At 41.5% G+C, this 12,489-nt stretch overlaps 1 protein-coding gene and 1 long non-coding RNA gene across 3 annotated transcripts in view; one reads left to right on the forward strand and one right to left on the reverse strand.

Annotated features, from left to right (window-relative positions):
* AFG2A (AAA ATPase AFG2A) overlaps window positions 1-12,489 on the forward strand; it is a 701,600-nt gene that overhangs the window by 191,727 nt on the left and 497,384 nt on the right. The window contains exon 14 of one of the 2 annotated variants that reach the window (XM_077279096.1): window positions 7,859-8,295. The exons of the other annotated variant lie outside the window; for it this stretch is intronic. Coding sequence (XP_077135211.1) covers window positions 7,859-7,877 — 19 coding nt within the window. The 3' untranslated portion in view covers window positions 7,878-8,295. Of the gene's footprint in view, window positions 1-7,858; window positions 8,296-12,489 lie in introns of those variants that run through there. 2 annotated transcript variants of the gene reach the window in all.
* LOC143790179 (uncharacterized) overlaps window positions 8,006-12,489 on the reverse strand; it is a 74,989-nt gene continuing 70,505 nt past the window's right edge. Inside the window, exons 2-3 of the long non-coding RNA XR_013219507.1 lie at window positions 8,325-8,381; window positions 8,006-8,067 (exon numbers count right to left, since the gene is read on the reverse strand). This is a non-coding gene — a long non-coding RNA (uncharacterized LOC143790179). The remainder of the gene's footprint in view (window positions 8,068-8,324; window positions 8,382-12,489) is intronic.

Here is a 12,489-nt window from a genome sequence, read left to right on the forward strand (position 1 = left end):
CCCTACATGTGAGGTATCGGTGTGCTCAGGAGACATTGCCCAACAAACTTTAGGATCCATTTTATCCTGTTGCCCATGTGAAAATGAAAAAATTGAGGCCAAAAGAACATTTTTGTGAAAAAAAAAGTACTTTTTCATTTTTACGGATCAATTTGTGAAGCACCTGGGGGTTTAAAGTGCTCACTATGCATCTAGATAACTTCCTTGGGGGGTTTAGTTTCCAAAATGGGGTCACTTGTGGGGGAGCTCCAATGTTTAGGCACACGGGCTCTCCAAACGCGACATGGTGTCCGCTAAAGATTGGAGCCAACTTTTCATTCAAAAAGTCAAATGTTGCTTCATCCTTTCTGAGCCCTGTCTTGCGCCAAAACAATGGTTCCCTCCCACATATCGGGTATCGGTGTACTCAAGAGAAATTGGACCACAACTTTCGGGGTCCAGTTTCTCCTTTTACCCTTGGGAAAATAAAAAAATTGTTGCTAAAAGATCATTTTTGTGACTAAAACGTTAAATGTTCATTTTTTCCTTCCATGTTGCTTCCACTGCTGTGAAACACCTGAAGGGTTAATAAACTTCTTGAAAGTGGTTTTGGGCACCTTGAGGGGTGCAGTTTTTAGAATGGTGTCACTTTTGGATATTTTCAGCCATATAGAACTCTGAAACTGACTTCAAATGTGAGGTGTTCCCTAAAAAAATGGTTTTGTAAATTTGGTTGTGAAAATGAGAAATCGCTGGTCAAATTTTAACCCTTATAACTTCCAAGGAAAAAAAATTTTGTTTCCAAAATTGTGCTGATGTAAAGTAGACATGTGGGTAATGTTATTTATTAACTATTTTGTGTCACATAACTCTCTTGTTTAACAGAATAAAAATTCAAAATTTGAAAATTGTGAAATTTTCAAAATGTTCGTCAAATTTTCGTTTTTTTCACAAATAAATGCAAAAATTATCGACCTAAATTTACCACTAACATGAAGCCCAATATGTCACGAAAAAGCATTCTTAGAATCGCTACGATCCGTTGAAGCGTTCCTGAGTTATTACCTCATATTGGGACACTGGTCAGAATTGCAAAAAATGGCCAGGTCCTTAAGGTCAAAATAGGCTGGGTCATGAAGGGGTTAATAAATATTTCCAACGTGTCTGCTTTACATCAGCACCATTTGTAAAATGTTAATTTATTATGTTAGCATTTTAGGAGGTTTAAAAAAGTAGCAGTAATTTACAAAATTTATTTTTTTAGGGACCTATCCAGGTTTGAAGTGACTTTGGGGGTCCCATATATTGGAACCCTTCAAAAATTATACCATATTGAAAACAGCACCTCCTGACATACTGAAACTACTGCTATCAGGTAGTTTATTAACCCTTCAGGTGATTTTCAGGAATTAATACACGTGGCATAAAAGGAATTAAAAAGTTGATTTTTACCACCTAAATATCGCTGACTTCTGAACAGGCCGCTGTAGCCGACAGACTCTAAGGCCGCTATTTGCTTGTGAATTGCCATGGCAAACATCAGGACCACACAGTCATGATCTCAGGGTGCCGATGGGGATAAAGAGGGAGCTCCCACACTCTTTTAAACATTTATATGATATAGTCACTATTGATTGCAGCATCTAAGGGGTTAAACCGATATGGACAGTGACAACACTGATCGTGGCTGATACAGCAAGTTGTCAGCTATATAGTGTTCAGCCAACAGCTGCTGGATTGTCACCTGTATGGGGAGGCTATTCTATTATATCTCAGGTCAGTTAAAAGACATATTGACCGTCATTAAGGGGTTAAAGAAAAAATAAATTGTGTGGGCTCCCGCATAATTTTCATAACCAGCAGAGGGAAAACAGATGGCTGAGAGATGGTGTTAATATTCTGGGAAGGAGCAAATAGCCATAAAGTTTCCCAGGCTATTAATATCAGCTCACAGCTGGCTAGTTTACAGGAGGACCCTAGAAAAAAATTGACACAGAGTCCCCCTATAAAATCTAACCAGCTCAGGCTAGGCAGACAGCTGCGGCCTGATATTAATAGCTGTAGTGCTGCGATAGCACACTTATGCAGTGAGGAGGCAGTGACCCAAAAAGTTCCAAAACAGTCTCTTTCATGCGGTTACTTCAGTATTCACCCAGACTACATTCAATAAGTTTATTAACCCTTCACGTTCTTCACAGGAACTGAAGCAACATGGAATGAAAACATGAACATGTAACTTTTTTTTCACAAACATTTTACTTCAGAACCTATTTTTTTTTTATTTTCCCAAAGAGAAAATGAACCACAGAGAAAATGAACCACAAAATGTGTTGTGTAATTTTCCCTGAATATGGTGATACCTCATATGTGGGGGTAAACCACTGTTTGTGCGCACGTAAGAGCTTGAAGGGAAGGAGCGCCATTTGACTTTTTCAATGCAGAATTGGCTGGAATTGAGATCAGACACCATGTCGCATTTGGAGAGCCCCTGATGTGCCTAAACAGTGGAAACTTCCAACAAGTGACTCTATTTTGGATACTAGACCCCCCAAAGAACTTACAAGCTTTGAAAATAAAAAAAATCATATGTTTTCCACAAAAATGATCTTTTCGCCCCCAATTTTTTATTTTTCCAAGGGTAACCGGAGAAATTGGACCCCAAAAGTTGTGCAAATTGTCCGGAGTACGCTGTTACCCCATTTGTGGAGGTAAACCACTTTTTGGATGCATGGCAGAGCTCGGAAGGGTAGGAGCATCGTTTGACTTTTTAATCTCAAAATTGACTGGAATTGAGAGCGGATGTCATGTCGGGTTTGGACATGTGCCCTTTTCTACGCAGAATTGGCTGGAATTGAGATTGGACGTCGGCCCTGATGTGCATAAACAGTGGAAACCCCCCACAACTGACCCCATTTTGGAAACTACACCCCTGAAAGATTTTATCCAGGGGTATATTGAGCAATTTGAACCCATAAGTACGACACAGAATTTGATAACATTAGGTCGTCATATTGAAAAAGTTCATTTTTTTCACAAAAATCTTGATTTAGTCCTGAAGTTCTCACTTTTGTCAGAGATAACACCAAAAAGTGGACCCCACAATTTGTTACCCACTTTCTTATGAGTGCGACGATATCCCATATGTAGTCAAAAAGTTCTGTTTGGACAAACTGCAGGGTTTGGACAGGAATGGACACAATGTGAGAAATTTGGCTTTATTTGAAATAGATTGTCATATTTGCAGAGCCTGTGAGGTTCAAGAGCAAAAGAAATCCCACATGAATGTGTTTTTTTGTAAACTGTACCCTCTAATCTATTTATCTATGGAGGTAGTTTGATACCATCGTTTTTTATGAACTCTATGCAACAAAGTTTGGAAATTTACAATTTGCATTTTTTTCCACTGTCTCTTTTATGATTTTGTTTGTATGTTCTGAGGAACAAACTTCCAATTTTATTGCACTAGTTTTTATGTGTTCAGAAATATATCCAATAAGGCATCAATGTGAGTACTGGACACACGGCATTGCCTATAATAATAGATGGCACACCATTTAGTCTTTAGGGTAAAATTGAAGTTCCAGGACCCGTTCAAAGCTTCTTGAGACATTGAGCAAACAAGAAAATCCTTCCAGGAATTATTACTCACAGTGGGAGGCATGCTCCTAAAAACACATTGGATGATTATCAAACTTGGTCTTGTTGACAAAACAGTTGCCCCACATTTGCGTATATTGTAGCAAAATAAACTGTACTGGAATGAAGGGCAAAATGTGGAGGAAAATACAGCCAACTACTTGGCTAAGCTGAATCCAGAGATGAACACCAGCAGGGCTAGAATGACACACTTTCAGAGACTGGTCGCAAAGTGTCCGTTTAGCTCCATCAATCCCAATATGAGAGACAAATGTGCCAATAGACATCTGGTACGCTATAGCAAGCTCCTGCCCGCCAAGGTAGGTACCGCTATATGCATAAAACAAACAATTCTCTACAGAATCCGTAAAGTATTGTCTGGTACCAGAGGTTCGGCAAGAACCATAGTGTATAAGTACGGAACTTCGTCATTATTAGAGGTCCTCCAATATAATGATCATGCCCGTATCACAACATAAATATGAGTAATATAAATGGAAACAAAAGTTTTGTGTAGCAAGAGATAGTCGTAAAAAGAGTCAAAGTTAGATAAATGGTCAAAAATATTTGTGAGTAATCAAGTCCTAGAATGAATTTTCAGATGACTTGACTATTTAAGAACATTTTTGAGGTTCACACTCTGGAGTGTACAGACGTGGGTACCTGGATGAGAATTTGTTGGAATAGTAGTTTGGTATGTGATTGATCAGTCCCGGAATTAATTGTGAAAAGGGGTAAAATGTGGGATTTACTGATGAAAAATTCTCTTCACTACTTGATCCATAAAAATGACTACTGGGGCCCACTATGCAGAAAATATTGAAAAAAAAACTAATTTTAAGATGTGTGGTAGGTCTCAAAACATGGGGAGATACAAAGGCCTAGTTGGAATGGGCCATTAGTACCGGGAATCACTTCGTCTACCATGCTTCCTGCAAACCCAGCATCTTTTTTGGGGATACTTTTGGGTGGGAATGACAGGGACAGAGCAAGGAAGATGGTGCTCTGTAAATCTCTTGACATCCTCAGAATCAAAGGCTTTCCCCTGTGTCATTGGAGGAAAGTGAGCAGTCCTTGGAATTTTTTGTACAGTACGAAACTGTTATAGGTGGCAGTCTGGATGAGGCAGGGTTCACATTGCGTTTTGTAGAATCCGTCTAACAGATCCGTTAAACGGATGTGTTAAAAGCAGCCAAATTTTGTCTAATTTAGCCCTCGCGATAACGCTTGTGTTAACGCATTTGACTGCGTTTGTCATTTTGATGTCCGTTCCTGAAGCCTCCGTTTGTCTGCCTTCATGCACTGTCAATAAAGTTGTTCTGTTTTTTTTTTTCTTTTTTTTCGCCATTTGTCTGGGTCTTGTGGGAGTGGACACACATTCTCCATTTTGGAAGCATTGAGTGAACTTCTGCTACAAGCAAGATTTTGTGTCTCAGCTTGTTAGATTTCGCTTGATACAGTTGCGACGTCGTCAGAGAAGGCATATTTCCCAAAGGAGATATTGGATTCATTAAGTGAATTTTCTCCGGAATACATATGGTGCCTTTCACACCCTGTATGTTCAGCTTCGTGATCATCCCTTTAAATTTCAGCGTTATCTTCGGATGTCCATCAAAACCTTTCCTATTCTGCTCTCGCATGTGAAGTATGAGATGGATCATCAATGCAGCACTTTCTGGGACAGTATTTCTGCGGAAGAACATTTTGTGTTGACCCTGAGGTAATTTTCCTTTTATTGACATTGTGCCAGAGTCAAAGTCAGGATGTAATTGATCGTTGTGCATGTCTTGTGATGTAATACATGTAGCCAACTGTCCTAGTCCATTTTCAGTTGCCTTTCTGTCTGTTGTCCGACAAAATCTGTACCATATGTCCATAGTCATGTTTTTGTTTTTTTTTCGATAGATACCTGGCTACGGGAGAAACTTTAGCGTCACTGCACTTTCAATTTCGGATGGGGAAATCGACCATTTGCCAACTAGTTCGGGAAACCTGTAATGCCATTTGGAATAACTTACAACCACTTGTACTACTGACCCCGACAACAGAAATGTGGCTATCAATTTCCCAAAAGTTTGAGGTTGTGGCTAATTTTCCCAATTGCATTGTTGCCGTGGACGGGAAGCACATTTGGATTCAGAAGCCTGTGCATAGTGGATCCCTATACTATAAAAAATACTTTTCATTTGTATTAATGGCTATTGCGGATGCTAGATACCGGTTTATTGCAGTGGATATCGGTGCCTATGGACGGACGAACGATTCCAGAGTCTTCAAAGAGTCCAACATGGGGAAATGTTTGTACAGCAACTGCTTCAACATACCCGCAGCACGACCTCTACCAGGCACGGAAGGCCCAAGTTTGCCCAATGTTTTAGTTGGGGATGAGGCATTCCAACTCGGAAGAAATCTCCTAAAGCCGTACTCAAGCCACAGTCTAAACTACACCAGACGCATTTTGAAATATCGCTTGACCCCGGGCAAGGCGTTACGTGGAATGTACATTCAGTATTTTGACCTCAAAATGGCGGATCTTACTAGCATGCAACTACAACCTGAAAATGTGGACCGTGTAGTTAAGGCTTGCATCTGCCTACACAATTTTGTGTCCAGACATGAACCCCTGCTGGTTGGCCCTGATGACTGTGAGTTGAACCACATGAGCATTGATTCGACTACTGTTCGTTTGCCAGTTGAGGTTATGCAAATTCGTGATCAATTTGCTAATTATTTCATCAATGTAAGTCTGGTTCCATGGCAAAACATCCAAGTATTTATTGGTATATGTGCAATGTGTGTGGCTAGTGATTTTATTTTATTTTTTTGGTATTTCATTTGTGATACCTTATTAAATGTTCAAACTCTTATTAAATTTTTAAAACCGTTACATTTTTAATAATAAAACAGTTTAATAAAAATTCAGTGGGCTTCCACTCAGAATGTTGGTAGGCATTTTAAACATATGCGATCCCATAGAGATGTACAAAAATATTAAAATTTTAAATTATTTAAATGTAAACAAAAATTGTCAAGGTTATATTGCCGAACTATGTAACTTTTTACATTTTTTTTAGAAATTGTGGTATTGCTCAGGCGTATTGCCGGGCCAACTGTACGCTGGACTGCTACATTGCCTGTGCATTTCCATACCCGTTTCACCCTGACCTCTGAATTGTGTTGGTGCTTGGTATGACGGCATGTCTATAGTACAATGGCCTGCACTTGTTTTTGTTCTAGAGCAGTATTTCTCAACTCCAGTCCTCAAGACCCCACAACAGGTCATGTTTTCAGGATTTCCTTAGTATTGCATAGGCGATGGAATTAATTCTTGAGCAGGTGATGAAATTATCACCTGTGCAATACTAAGGAAATCCTGAAAACATGACCTGTTGTGGGGTCTTGAGGACTGAAGTTGAGAAACACTGTTCTAGGGGAAGTGGGTTCCTGAGGGGCCAAAAATTCATCGAAAAGATCATGAAATGTTTGCCTAAACAGTACATTTCTGTGTGGCGGTATCTTTTGGGCTACAGGGACATACGATAAAAACAGGAGCTTTCACTCATTCGCTGCATACACTGATTCTCGTGATTGCAAGTCCTTAATTTCCCGCCTTATATCTCTGTACTCGCTGTGACACAGATCCTCTAACCGTTGGAGTCCATCGACAATTATGGCACTTCATCTTTGGCAGATGATCGCTTGCGTCCGCGCTGTGCTTTCAAACGGGCACTGACAACAGGAGCCACAGTACTACTATCCATTGATAGTGGCTCGCTCAGGTCTGACACATCTTCAGTGCCCGTCTGTTGGCTTGTTTCCTGTCGAGATGGCTCCGGTTCCTCTGCCTCTTAAGGCGCAGCTGTACTGCAATTCGTTCTACCAAAATTAAAAAATATAGCTTTTCAGAAAAACTTGTTGCCCTCACACATTTTACCCACACAAACAAGAACATTATGTTTACTTGTGATCGCAGGGTCAACGTTTTCTGTAGAAACATTAATTGATTGTAATGAACATACGGGGTGACTCGTTTGCCTAAAGATCCACTGGGGGTGTTTTTGCTGTTCCAGTAGTCCCGGACAAATCTCTCTAATCTCTAATTGATCTCCACCGGGTATGGACTGCATCGGCTACAATAAAAAATACAAACCCACAAAAAATGTTTTTCTCTTTAACATTCTTTTTAATGAACATTTTAACAATTTAAATTGACCGTTAGTTACCAATTTTTTTTTTTTTTTAGAGGAGGCGGACTTTGCTAGATACCGAGGGTCCAACTCGCAAAGTATCTTCTCCCACAACATCCAGTTTTTACTAAGCTCATTGTGCGAACTGTCACTTTGATCCCATATGGACGGATTCGCTTCCACCAATATTATCAGTGTCTCATTTTCGATGTTCAAAGGCTTTTCATCAACCTCAATGTGCCTTTTTTTTGGATTGCTTCTTTGACTATGAAAATACAAAGTTTTTTTTATAAAAATGTTTATTCGTTTATAGTAATATGTTCAGGGGGTGTCCATGTACTGTTAGTTTTGGTTAATGTTATGAAATGAATGTAGTTTGTTTAAAAAAAAAAAAAAAGGGTTTTAAACATTGTTATATTGTGGTGTTTAATGTGTTGTGTAAGTTTTGTATCTATAAAGATTTGGTGAAACAAAAAAATAAATTTTGTTTGGTTAAAAATGTATACTTTGTGTGATAATTACCACTTCAAGGTGAGGTGATGAAACACCGGGAGGCATTTTTTTTTCTTTTGGAATAACCTACAATTTAGAAAAAAAAATTTGTTTTACGATTCATGTTTGAATTTATGTTAAACAAAGAACATACTGTATTTTCCGGCATGTACCTTTTTGGCCACTTTAGACTTTTTTTGGGGGGTGGCCTGGTCGGTTTTGGATCTGAAGATTCCTAATATTTGCAAGAATACATGATTACAGATGATTCCCCTCAATACATTAGAGTGTAACACAAGATTTTTTTAGGGCTTTTTATAAATGGCAAGACTTTACCGATTCCGATGATAAGACGGCAGACAGGCTGCTGCTGCTTGATTCCTCACTATCTGACATTTGTGTACATATAAAACCATACATTTAGTACACATACATCAGATGGCCACTACACACTCAAAGGATTTATATATACATATATAATTGTACTTACATTGCCTCAGGTCGCTCAAACACTAGACACCCTTTGCAGCTGGCTGTCAGGACTCTGAACATTTTTTATTACCTTTTTGTGCATTACTGCCCTTTTCCAAGATGGCGTCTTTGGTCTTCCTGCTATAAAACTCCACCCCAGCCTTCAGTCTGTGCTAGAGTATTCTGCCTTGCATCAAGCTCCTGACCTCTGGTGACTGCCTGGCTATATACCTGCTCCTGTGAATCTGTGGGGTTATCCTGCTACTCTGCTCTGAGTTGCTGCTGCATACACCAGTTCCAGTAATCCTCCTTCATCTGCTGCTCGTGTTTACTTCCATCTGCATTTGCTGGACATGTAAGCTGTTTGCTGCTCTGCAAGAACCTGAGACTATTACCCAGACCTCCCTGGTTGAGCTAAGATATTATTTGAACTGCCTTATAAGCATATCTATCTGTGTTTTGGACTAAGCAAGGACTTATTCGTGTCAAGTATCCTCAAGAATAATTGTGCTTCATAGACTTTCTGCGTGATTGCATTTTGCTCTGAAGTTTCCTATAGACTGCTGCATTTGATATTTGCACCAAGTGTTGTGGACTTGAGTTTCTCTCTGCACCTGTTTGAATCACCGTGTGATAATATAGACTTTACCACTTATAAAACTGTGTCCTGTAGTTGTCTTGTTCCATGTAAAGAGTCTCCTGGGTTATCCCCTATAATTATTACACTGGCGTTCTGAACTGTGTCTGCAGACTGTATGCTCCAAAATGGCTGAAATCATATTTCCTGTCGCATGACCTCATGGAAAACCCTCATTAACGCAATCCAATGTATGGTTTCGTTTTGACATTTTGCTTGATTTGCATCTGGCTGCATTTGCAATAGACTTCAGTGGCAGAAATAACGCTTCCATTACCTGTGCGTTCGCTGTACCAGACCCGAAAACGCTGCAGGCCGCGTTGAAAGGTGCATCACAAAAAAACGGAATGTTGAAAACGCATGCCAATTTTGACATGCGTTATGATGCGTTACTCTATGGGTGCGTTACAATGTTGGTTACATTGTGTTTTGGCTACTTAAAAACGTGTCCGTTAGACGGACTGCCCTAGCGCAGTGTGAACCCTGCCTGAGGTAGATTGCTAGCTTTTTGTTCCAGTCCATGGTCTTCCTCTTCACCAGATATGGTTGGTTGCAGAACCTGGTCTGACAGGTCAAAGCCACCCATAAATATGTTGTAATCTGTGACAGGTTGGTTTCTGTTTGTCCCTTGTAGCTCCCCTGCCTCTGACCGTCACAGTGGTGTCCAGATGCAGTGTGGTTAGCATGTAGACGACCTTCCTGTCATTCCACTGCAAGAAACTGGTCACTTGCGAGTGAGAATGATGCCTGTTATGTTTGGCTGGTTGTTAGGAGCACTAGAAATGACCAGATGAGCAAACTAGCAATACGGGACGAGCTCTGGGAAGTGGGAGCTCTGCTGACCGCAACCCCTAATCCTATCACAACAACTAGAAATAGCCGTGGAGCGTTCCTGACTCTGCCTAGACGCCTCTTCACAGCCTAAGAGCTAACTACCCCTAAAGATAGAAAATACAGCCTACCTTGCCTCAGAGAAATTCCCCAAAGAAATAGGCAGCCCCCACATATATTAACTGTGAGTTAAGATGGAAGTCACAAACACAGGAATGAAATAGATTTCAGCATAGGAGGCCAGACTAACTAAACAGACAGAGGATAGAAAAGGTATCTTTGCGGTCAGCATAAAAAATAACAAAAAACCACGCAGAGTGTGCAAAAGAAACCACCGCACCGACTCACGGCGCGGTGGTGCCACTCTGCATCCCAGAGCTTCCAGCTAACAAGATTAAATCACAATAGCAAGCTGGACAAAAACACAGTGGTAACAGATAAGCTAGCAGGGACTTAGCTTTTGCTGAAATAGACAGGTCATCTGAAAGATCCAAGAGAATTGAACCAGTACTAGGACATTGACAGCTGGCATCAAGTAAAGCTCTGAGTGGAGTTAAATAGAGCAGCCAGCCAAGGCCTGAACGAGATCAGCTGGAGAAGGAATCTCAGAACCAGCAGCTCCACTCACAGCCACCAGAGGGAGTCCATGAACAGAACTCACCTAAGTACCATTCATAACCACAGGAGGGAGCTCGAGAACAGAATTCACAACAGTACCCCCCCCTTGAGGAGGAGTCACCGAACCCTCACCAGAGCCTCCAGGCCGCTCCGGACGAGCCAAATGAAAGGCACGAACAAGATCGGCAGCATGAACATCAGAGGCAACTACCCAGGAATTATCCTCCTGACCATAACCTTTCCACTTGACTAGGTACTGAAGTTTCCGTCTCGAAATACGAGAATCCAAAATCTTCTCCACCCCACTCTCCAACTCCCCCTCAACCAACACCGGGGCAGGAGGATCAACGGAGGGAACCATAGGAGCCACATATCTCCGCAACAACGACCTATGGAACACATTATGGTTGGCGAAAGAAGCTGGAAGGTCCAAACGAAATGACACAGGATTAATAATTTCAGAAATCTTATAAGGACCAATGAAACGAGGCTTAAACTTAGGAGACGAAACCTTCATAGGATCAAAACGAGACGACAACCAAACCAAATCCCCAACACGAAGTCGGGGACCAACACAGCGACGGCGGTTAGCGAAACGTTGAGCCTTCTCCTGGGACAATATCAAATTGTCCACTACGTGAGTCCTAATTTGCTGCAACCTGTCCACCACGGAATCCACACCAGGACAGTCCGAAGGCTCAACCTGCCCTGAAGAAAAACGAGGGTGGAAACCAGAATTACAGAAAAAAGGCGAAACCAAAGTGGCCGAGCTGGCCCGATTATTAAGGGCGAACTCAGCCAAAGGCAAGAAGGATACCCAATCGTCGTGATCAGCAGAAACAAAGCATCTCAGATATGTTTCCAAAGTCTGATTGGTTCGTTCGGTTTGGCCATTTGTCTGAGGATGGAAAGCTGAAGAAAAAGACAAATCAATGCCCATCTTAGCACAAAAGGACCGCCAAAATCTTGAAACAAACTGGGAACCTCTGTCCGACACGATGTTCTCCGGAATGCCATGTAAACGAACCATATGCTGGAAAAACAATGGAACCAAATCAGAGGAGGATGGCAATTTAGGCAAAGGTACCAAATGGACCATCTTAGAGAAGCGATCACAAACCACCCAGATAACTGACATCCTCTGAGACAGGGAGATCCAAAATAAAATCCATGGAAATATGCGTCCAGGGCCTTTTCGGGACCGGCAAGGGCAAAAGCAACCCACTGGCACGAGAACAGCAGGGCTTAGCCCGAGCACAAGTCCCACAGGACTGCACAAAAGAACGCACATCTCGTGACAAGGAAGGCCACCAAAAGGATCTAGCCACCAAATCTCTGGTACCAAAGATTCCAGGATGACCAGCCAACACTGAACAATGAACCTCAGAGATAACTCTACTAGTCCATCTATCAGCGACAAACAGCTTCTCCGCTGGGGAACGGTCAGGTCTATCAGCCTGAAACTCCTGCAGCACCCGCCGCAAATCAGGGGAGATGGCAGACAAAATTACCCCCTCTTTGAGAATACCAGCCGGCTCAGGAACTCCCGGAGAATCAGGCACAAAACTCCTTGAAAGGGCATCAGCCTTCGCATTCTTAGAACCCGGAAGGTACGAAACCACAAAATTGAAGCGGGAG

The sequence above is a fragment of the Ranitomeya variabilis genome, chromosome 1 (genome assembly GCF_051348905.1).
Source record: "Ranitomeya variabilis isolate aRanVar5 chromosome 1, aRanVar5.hap1, whole genome shotgun sequence".
In the NCBI taxonomy this organism is placed as follows: domain Eukaryota; kingdom Metazoa; phylum Chordata; class Amphibia; order Anura; family Dendrobatidae; genus Ranitomeya; species Ranitomeya variabilis.